This window comes from Molothrus aeneus, chromosome 8, assembly GCF_037042795.1.
Source record: "Molothrus aeneus isolate 106 chromosome 8, BPBGC_Maene_1.0, whole genome shotgun sequence".
Lineage (NCBI taxonomy): Eukaryota > Metazoa > Chordata > Aves > Passeriformes > Icteridae > Molothrus > Molothrus aeneus.
Genome location: NC_089653.1, coordinates 9,286,399 through 9,296,762, shown reverse-complemented (window position 1 = coordinate 9,296,762; position 10,364 = coordinate 9,286,399). Strand labels below are relative to the sequence as shown.

Below are 10,364 nucleotides of genomic sequence, written 5' to 3'. Positions count from 1 at the left end.
ATCCTCAAGTCACTCATCAAAAGCAAGGAAATTTCCCTCCATGCTGGATCTTTTACAGGAGTCACTAATGATAAAAAGAAGCTGTTTCTGGAGTGGATTTGGCCAAGAATTACACTCAGTTAATCAGGAGCAAATCTCCTATATCCTCATAGTCAGGGAGGCAGACGATCAGGGCAGCAGGGGATGGAAATAGCTTAGATGCTGCATCACACTGCATCACACTATAACTCTCAGGCAGCAGTAACACAAAGGAGCTGCACAAAATAAAAAATATGGGACTGTGTTAGAATTTAGAACCATTTATTCCACTGAACACACAAGGAAAGGACATACTGGAAACAGGAACAGAAATTCTATTAGCATTCAGAGAAAACTAGCTCCTTACTAGAGATTGTTGGTGCTCATTCAGAACTCCATGCCGTGAGACACTCCCTGTTCAGGCCTCTGACGAACAGGGTTTCACACCTCAAGCAGAAGTCTGCACTGGATTTTTCTCATGGTACCTTCTAAGTTGCCTCCCTGTCAAGGCAAAGTTTTCCTAAATAAAGCAATTTAATAGATAAGGTAATTTTAAAGGAAACAGACCAGTACACCAAAAGCAACAGAAGTCCAAGCCTGTATTCACTTTCTGGAAGAATGATGAACCAGGAAGACACAGAGGGTTTTCCAGTTGTCTCCTCTCTGGCAGGTAGTTTTGGAACTATTTCCTTCTTACCAAGAGCCCCCTTGTTTTTCTCACACACATAATGACATTTCTTGAGACAGGTGGATCTCAAAAGCTTCTCATGACTACTCTCCATGGTGGAGAGGAAGACCTAAAACGGAATTATACCAATATAACTACAGCAGTTTAGATCAGTAATGTATCTACAGGTAAAACATCCCGAACTTTCTTGTATGGGCAAATTTGAAGAAGTAGTTGTAAATATCTAAATCTGCTATTTAACAGTAGTCACCTTCTCACAAAGACATATGCATAGTTCTATTACAGGAAGTCTTTGATTCCCTACAGAGTCTGTCTTGATTTTACCAGATTTTCCTGTATTGACCCTTCTGAACAAGAAATGCCATCTTCTAAAATGTCCCTGGCTCTCTGGAATTCAACCTATTTCTCCTGAACTAGCAGGACAACTGTTCATCAGGACCAGCTGAAATATTAATGCTATATCCACAGTGAAAGCCTAAAAGGAGTAGTTAACAGCAATCACACCCAGAGCTGGTATAGCAGTCAAGCTATAAGGTACAGGAATAAGACCAAGGAATTCCAGCAGATCTGCTTAAATCCTGTAAATCCGACTTAGGAGGGTAGAACAGCTAGTCAGCTTTTGTTTAATTCTTTCCTCACCACGCAATCACATACAGGTCTCTGCAGCAATGTTCTTAACCAGTGTGCTCCACACCAGAACAGTTTTCCTTACCCCCCAGCAACAGCATCATGGGATGGTACAAACCCAACTCAGAAAGAACAGTGCTGGTCCCTGTGGGTACACACATGAACTATTAATGGAGTGATCCTCAATACAAGCATGTCACAGAATGCATTTAAACACCTAATATAAGCTTAATGGTGAGATACAGGAAAATGTCCAGCAGCTGAAATTGCCAAGGACAATCAGTAACTGGGGTGGTTTTGGCTATAACAAAAGAAGCAAAAGAATTGCTCAAGTACTTTTAAAGGTAGCACTGTAAAACCTGGGTGCGCCTGAAAAGCATTGCTTCCTTCCTCTCAATAAATAAAGGATTGGAAAACCTTAGCATAGTAATTCCAAGCTTATAGTAGATATATAAAAAGCTAGACAGAACCCCAAACAACTGAATTTGTGAAGCTCACCATGAAGCAGTATAATACAAAAATAGCTGTTCAGATTAGTGGGAGCAGTGCAAAATTTCAAAAGTAAAAATAGAAAAAGGTATTAAGTGTCTCTGTTACAGCCTCTTATGTAAGACTGTTCCTCACACACACTAGAATTTGGTACATTCAGCACAAGTGCTATCTTAAGAGATGCATAACACTTTTATTCCAACTTTTAATATGAAGAAAAATCATCATCAACAGAGGTAAATCAGTTCCTCACTCCCAATCTAGCTTATATCCTTCAGAAAAGAAGGAAAAGCAAATAGCATTCTTTTTCACAATGTCTTCTGGACAGAAAATGCAAAATGCCACAGAACCAAAGTGTTTTCCCAAACTCAGATGTGGATACTGTGTTCTTACTGACCCCAAATCCTCTAAAAGACCCAATTATGTCATAATAGCAACAAAAGAATAAGCTACCCTGGATTATCCACTAATGAGCCTCTGTAATTAAACCACTAAGCAAATGTTGCTTCAGCAACTTGAAAGCCTTCACCTGATCAAAATTTTTGTGATGAACAGGTATCAGCCTGGGGCTCCAGAGGACTCAGCTCCAGCAAACTCCACAGCCACCCATGGGTAATCACACAGTCTGTGTGTGCCTGACTTTCCTCTTATTCTGCTTCTTCTACATGCCCCAAAGAATTACTGATATAAATGGTTATAACATTAGTTCTCCAAGACACTGCATTTTCCCCACCAATGAGGTACTGTTCCCAAGAACCTGCCTGTAGTTTTGTGGTACTGCAGTGGAAACTCCCCCTCCCCATTACCCCCCCCAATCAAAACTAGAAATGAATTACATTATTTCAATTATCAGTCCATGCTTTAACTTCTTCTCCCCCTTTTAGTTTTTTTTACCAAAAAACAATGAAACATTTTGTTGTAGATTATGAGTTGCCCAAGTCAAACACCAGTCTTGCTTTATTACAGTACAGACAAAATAATCAAACTTATGTGGCACCATACCTATCCCACCTGCAAATCAGAGGGTCTAAATCACAAACTTCCATGTTAAAGTTATATTTAATACTTACCATTGTATTATGTATGAACAAGGTATTTTGCTGGAGATTTTTTCTAAATTTTACAGCCTTTTTTTTACAGCAGTGGAAATTTTAAAAATTTCAAGAGGCACCAGATTGTGTATACACCCATGTAAGAGCATGAGCCATCATACCATCAATTACTACTATCATTAATATCATATCATTACTAATTCTAACTTGGCTCAGTGTTTGAACCCAAGCACATTTTGATAGTAGCTCCAGAGCTGGGCAAGAAGCTTGCACATGAAGAAGTCATGCCCTGTTACAAAATGCACTTGCATGAATGCCTAGAAGGTTTTATTTAACAGTGAGGACCTGAGTAGGCAAGCTGAAAAACACTGCAGAAATCCTAACACTACAAGACCCAAGAGCCTCATGAACAAAATCAGCTGATACTCAAGATGGGTGGTTTTTGCTCTGGAATCAAAAGCAGGGTCAAGACCCACACACCACTTGACATCAAAAAATCACTCAACTTGACTTTCCTTTTTTTTGACCAAGACCCCAACTTTAATTGCTTGTCCACAGTCTCTTTCATAAAGTACATTATACATAACGTGTGATCTGAGGAAACCTCTTCAGGAGCTTGTTCACTTTGCTTGAAGGCAAATTTCCCCTGGATGACAGGGTGTCCTCATTTTGATTCTTGCGCTCTTTCTGAAAGAGAAAAAAACTCCTCAAAATATTTACTGCTGTTTATTTGCAAAGCTGATGCTCATTCCCAGAGACTACTACTAATTGTACAGGGACGTTTCTTTCAAAAAAATGCTGTTTCTTTAAAGAATACTTACCATAGCACTTGGCTCAATAATTACAAGTGATGACCTTGAAATGATGCAATTAATGACTGTGATCTTGTGAAGATTATATCCTTCCATATTCTTAGTTATGATACAATGATATAAACTTCTGGTAACAACCCAGATTTTTTCTTTTTACTTTCTGTTATTTTTTCATCTTTGTTTGATTCTTTGTCATCTACCAAAGAAATTGTGGATAATTTTTCACTTATGCTGTCAAACAGCAACAAAAACTAACTATTTAAATGATGACACTGTTACTGAAAGAAAATGGAAACCTGAAACCAGTTTAAGGACAAGTTTAGTACATATACTTACCTATAGTCTATTTTGAAAATTATTTTATTTCAAGCTTATCATATAGTATTATTATAGTATATCAATATATAATATATAATCAGAGACACCCCTAATTTTCAAGCAGTATGAAATTTATTTTTCAAAAATGTCTGGCCTTTAAAAGTCAGAAACAGGTTGGAAAAGACCTCCAAGATCATTGAGTCCAACCTTTTGACCCATGGCCACCTTGCCAACTAGACCATGGCACTAACTGATACAACCAGTCATTTCCTGAATGCCACCAGGGATGGTGCCTCCACCACCTCCCAGGCCCGCCTCTTCCAATGCTTCAGCACCCTTTCACTGAAAAAGCTTTTCCTGATGTCCATCCTGAGCCTCCCCTGGCACAGCTCAAGGCTATGTCCTCTTGCCACATCACCAGTTGCCTGGGACAAGAGATCGACCCATACCTGGTAATTGTAAAGAGCAATAAGGTCTCCCTTGAGCCTCCTCTCCAGACTAAACAACCCCAGCTACCTCAGCCCGTCCTTGTAGGAGCCTCTCGATCCTTCACCAGCTTCATTGCTCTTAAGTTGCTCAAATGGGTGACAATCAAATCCTTCAGAGAACATTATTCTTACTGGCATACAAAAAATGACTGGAGGCTTCCTCCTTTCCTACTACTAGCCTTTAAGAACATAAAAGAGGCCTTAATTACTTCTGCCTTGGCCACGCAGTCATAGAACGTCCTGATCTCCTCGGCACAAGGCGCATCGTTGAAGTCATTCCGTTTCCAGCAGGCCATCATGACTGACATCTCCGTAATGCACGTTGCCTCTGAAGGGAAAGACACAACCAGAAATCTCAGGTGTTTGGGATTTCACGCTAACAACCTCCAAAGAAGTTTAAAACGGGGTAGAGGCAGGTGAGAAAATGCATAACTCAAGATCCCAGCTTTGCTTTGGGCAGAGAAGTTGTTGCTAACAGAAAGCAAAGCGCTGCAGCCATTCAGCATCTGACTGAATTTTTAACGTGTCTGACTCACGTACGACACAAACTCAGGGTTGCAGCGTGAGGAAGCGATCCTTCCCACAGAACCCACGCGGAATTCCATGGCCCAGACCAGCCCCTCCCCTCTTGCCCTGCGGAGCGCAAGCCAGCAGCACGGCCCCTCCCGGGGCACAGCGGCGGCTCAGCGCCCCGCCGCCGGCAGCTCACCTGTCGACTGCTCCCGGCGGTTCGCCACCTTGTCGGCCAGCGCCAGTGTCCGTGGCGGGCGGAGCGTCGGGGGCCGCTTCTTGTTCCGCCACTGCCCCGACACCCAGCGCGTCACCCAGCCGGGGTAGGCTGGCGCCGCCATGTCCGCGCGCGGGCGCCCTGAGGGCGGTGCCGGGCGCGGGAAGCCTGGCCCGCCCCATCCTGCCCGTCAGGCCGAGGATAGGCCATGGAAATGGAGTAACTCCCCTCAGCTTCCGCACTGGGCGGAACCAGTGCGACACTGTCCCCACAATCTCCTACCAATAACTCCTTCTGCGGCAGAAATAATAAAGGAAGTAGCAAACACTCTCAGCCGGAGCAGGAGAAATCATGATTGTCTCAAGTAATTCAGACGGAATTAAGGGAATCACAGAATGGGCGAGGCTGGAAAGGATCACAGTAGGTGATCTGTGCTCAAGCAGGGTCCCAGAGCACATTGCACGGGATTGCATCCAGACACTTACAGAGTATCTCCAATGAGGGAGACTCCACAGCCTCTCTGGGCTGTTCCAGTGCTCGGTCACCTGCACAGTAAAGTTGTTATTCATGTTCAGATGGAACTTCCTGTGCATCAGTTTCTGCCCGTCGCCTCTTGTCCTGGTGCACAGCACTAGAGAGAAGAGCGTGGATCCCTCCATCCCTTTGACACTCTCCCCTCAGATACTATAGACATGGCTGAGGTCCCTCTCACCTGTCTCTTCTCAATTTCTTCTGCAACTGCATGGAAACTCTTCTTGGTGCTCCAAACTCTCACCACTCAGCTCCCAGCCCCTCATTTCTCTCCGTTACAATACAGCTGGATCTCCCCTGCACTGTTCCCACTGTTCCTTCCAAGAAGATACTGAAACTGCTGCTTCCAAAATGGTAGCATCGTTCCCACAGCCTCATACTCTGGTGGAAAAAACTCCTGTTCCCAGAAGTTTCTTCCCCAGGTCCTGGAAGTCCCCAACGGATCTGGCAGGTTCTGGAGGGCTTCTGTCCCCAGCTGAAAAAGGCAGGCAATACAGAAGGCACAGGAACATTCCAAGGGCTGGGATACAAACAGGTCTCTGCACAGCAGGAGGGACAAGGTAGATGCACAAAACTGAGGAGGTAGATGCTGAACACTGGGGACACAAAGCACTCAGATCCTTGTCTTGAGCAGTTCCTGAATATGCCATTTTACCACCGTATCAGGAACAGCTGGAATCCTCTGACCATATACACAAGACTACATAAAAAATGCTTTTCTTTGCATTTTTTTTCCACAGGACACTGATTTGGATTAAAATATATTCAACCTCCTAGACATAAAGCCCAAAGCACACCCCTTTGCCTAGTCAAGGAAGTTAGAGACTTTGGAAATTCCGTTAACTTGAGCTAAACATCACCAGACCTATACCACATTATTCTCAAGATGGTCACTAGAATTTACTGCATCTGCTGACAATAAATCCTGGTATATCCAATTCTATAATTATTTTTGTGTTACTTGCAAAATAGTATATACTTAAGAGTCCAAATTAAAGAGTATGAGACATGTTCAAGTAAGCAAATTATTTTTTTTAGCTCTCTTCTGGTAATGCATTTTCATCTCTTAAGGTCCAAATTCAAACACTTACTGGCAATTCTGAAACATTTTGGTAAGCAGGATGTTTCTGTATTACCATTTTTTTCTGAAAAAACAGGAAACAAGCTATCCTTTGAGCTTGACTACCAGTAGAGAAGAAACAGGCTGACACCTTCAAATTAGGCCAGAGAGCTTGCACTGTACAACTCTGAGCAATGGAGACTTTGAAAATCCCAGACAGGGACATGAAATACATTTCAGTATTCCCATTCATGTAAAGTTCAGCTATTCTTGGTTTTGCCTCTTCTAGCTACCCTTCCTGCCTTACTGCTAGCTACCCACCTTCCCCTGCTGCATTTGCCTCCTGCAATGTCTAACTAGATGGGCAAGAAACAGTAACAAGGAAAGACAAAAGTACTGTGATATAAGAAAAGCTGAACTGCACTCCCTGTAAATCAGCGTCCCTTTTCCCAAATTACATTAGCTAATGGTGGCAGCACCTTCAAGTCCTTTCACCTTCAAAAGCTGATCTCTCATTTAAGTAATTCCAAGAAAAATGAGGTGGGGTAGGAGGGGAGGCTGAGAAAGGCAAACTACACAAGGAGAATTATAATAGCTTCCTGTAAGTTACTGCTGTCTGCATTGGAACTAATTTTTTGGCATCAGTCCCATATTGGAGCCTCAGCATAAGAGATTCCCAAGCAGACAGAATACGGTACATGATGGTGTCTGCACACACCATGCAGAGATGTTTGAAGCAGGACACAGTTTTATTATTAAACATTATTTTTTTATATTACACATTAAGTTTAAGGAAGAATGCAGAACTACAAAAAGGCTGTGTTATTGAATAGCCAAATGCCTCTACAGCCTATATTTTGTATAGCTGATAGCACCAAGTCACTAATGGATGGGATAGAAGTGATGACTTTATAGGGACAGTCAGAAACTAAATTCCCTCAACAGTGAACCCCAGAGATGTTTTACTGTGAATCCTGAATGTACAACTATAGAAACCATGTAAAACTTTTGCTAATTAGCATTTACAACATTTTTTTTTCTTGTATTGACACATTTAAAGCTGAATCCTAGCTTGCGTTTCAGCTGGTCAAAACCAAAATAAAACACAGACCTTAAACTATTAATACTAGATTTGAAAAGAATATATATCACAACTGAATAAGGGCCACATATGATGCTACAGTAAATGCTATGCCACAATTAAAAACAATGCTGTGATAAAATACACCCTTTAAAATGAGACTGCTATCTTAAATACCTCTTTAGGAGATGAGAAATTACACCATGTATTCTTCACTTTCTGGTGTAGTTATGTAAAATGTCCAGATACTACCTAAAAATCAGTTAGGGTATGAGGCTAAGAAATCCGCTGTATTGGCAAAAAAGAATAGAGTTGATATCCATGTCTTTTTGACTGCCTGGATCCAGCTTTCAGATAAATTCCACTATATTCACACAAATGTACCCTGAATGCACCATACCAGTTCATAATGCCCTCACCAACCACACTTTATTCTCATCTGTCTCACCCTGACCTCCTTAAACCAATTTAATTAGAGATGCCTTAAAATTTAAAGCACTTCCACTTTAACTTTAGCAGTGAAAGTAACCAGTTTGCTGAGATTCCAGGCGGTTCAGACTTAACTCCTGCCTGCTGAGCTATTGTGTTTGGAAAGTATTAGCACAATATATTCACATGCACTCACAACTAGATGTGTCACACCCCATCCCAACTCCCACAACAACGCTTATCCTGCGCTATCTCAATCAGATCAGCTGCCCTGCATTTTCCTGTCAACCTGAGTAGTTCTGAGCTGCCATCCCTAATCCCCAGGATCTAGGAAATTCAGTCCATTTCCACTGCAAATTACCTGTGCCTCCTTATTTGCTCAAAGATGCCACAAAGTATTATCATCTGCTCTGATCCGTTCCAAGATCCCCAGTACCATCTCTAGCTGAGACACTTGCACATCAAATGGGTATTTTCTGCAGTAAAAATGTATTTAACAGCACACAAATGAAGATGCTAGTGGTGTCAGAGTTCTGGAACAAATCCTGTAGCTTCACTCCTCTCTATCCTTCCTAATCCCTCTGCAGGGCCATATATCTCTCCCTGGCAGCTCTGAGACAATGGACCATAAAGAGAAGTACAGTTTGTTAAAGCCTGATGCAGGCTTTGGCTCAGTTGGTCGTATCACTAAAAGGATTTTATCTCTGATTAATGTCAACCTGTCAGTAGAGGTCTCTGGTCTCTGGGCAGAATGAAGGAACCTGGCACCCTGTATGTTTCCAATTAATACAACTTCCCAGAAGGTGCCTGGAGATCCATCAATAACTTTAATTAAATACAGCCAAATAGATGACAACTAATGATTAAGGGAGTGGCTCTCTTGGGACTATGGCTGAGGAGTGTGTATGGCAGGACAGTAAGCGAGGCAGATGGCTACTTGTCTAACACAGCAATGCCTGCTAAAACTCTGATGTCCCTGATGGCTGAGTTTCAATTCAATTTATCCTGTTCCCAGTCCTTTGGAAGTTGTTCTTCCACATCACTTAAAGCTACCCTCAGTCAAAATGCAAGAGGGGCATTTCTGCTGATTCTCCAGCGGCTGCTGCACTTTGCAGACCATTTTCAGAGAAAGCAGCTCATTCTCCTTTCCCTCTAAACATATACATCCACTGCTGCTTGGATCTCATTCTACTTACCATTAGAGAGGACCCAGAGATCTTTCAGTTTGAAAATTACTACAGTGACTGAAATAAGAAAAGGCAACTCTTTCTGAACTCAAAGGCAACTCTGAACTTCTTGAGTTCTAGAAATCATAATGTTAGCTATCAAATCAATATTCTTCAGTGAGGTTATATGCTTCCTACAAATTGCAGTCCTTGCTAAAGGACAGAAAATGCAGACTACTACTAGTTCAGTAAATTAAATAATCAACTTCTAACTGAAAAAATAGGCAACATGGTATCAGAGTTTTGGCAGAAGAATGAGAACTGTGGCTTGCCCAATCAACGCAATGCCTTGGACTGCTAGATTTTTAACCTTCAGTCAGTTATTTGTTTCTTGTCTCTCACCTCTCAGAGGGCATGCATTTATTCTAGCTTGTCAAGTCAATTCTGAGACACAGCATCAATAGAATCTACTGGTGTTGCATGTGAGCAGTAATGAGGAGATATTTATTTTTAGAACAGTAATGCTAGTGGATAAAGCTATCCTGACAGCCTTGAAAGCCTCCCTCTAGTCACACAGTAAACAGGCACAATGCATGACAAGCAGTGAAGCCACTCACCCTAGTCTGCAGGATCCTGCCAAAGCGTTTACACGGGTAAATATCTTCAATATTTGCTATCTTTGATAAATTCCTTATTAGTATCAGTTTTTATGAATATGGGCCTGCACTGTAAGAACTGTTGAATTGTTGAACCTGCACTGTTGAATCTATCATGTTCAGTCTGAGTATCACGTAGCCTTCCAGTAGTCAAAATATGAGTGATGACATTCAACCACCATCTTGCTGGTCTGGATTTAAAGCAGTGAGAAATTCAGTTAG

General features: G+C 41.9%; 1 protein-coding gene across 1 annotated transcript; it reads right to left on the bottom strand.

Annotated features, from left to right (window-relative positions):
* Positions 1-283: 283 nt before the first annotated feature.
* CHCHD1 (coiled-coil-helix-coiled-coil-helix domain containing 1) lies at positions 284-5,385 on the bottom strand. Its single transcript, XM_066554844.1, has 3 exons — positions 5,202-5,385; positions 4,702-4,820; positions 284-3,561 (listed from the first exon to the last, which is right to left on the bottom strand). The coding sequence occupies exons 1-3, from the start codon at positions 5,341-5,343 to the stop codon at positions 3,451-3,453; spliced, it is 372 nt and encodes a 123-aa protein (XP_066410941.1). The 5' UTR covers positions 5,344-5,385; the 3' UTR covers positions 284-3,450.
* Positions 5,386-10,364: the final 4,979 nt, after the last annotated feature.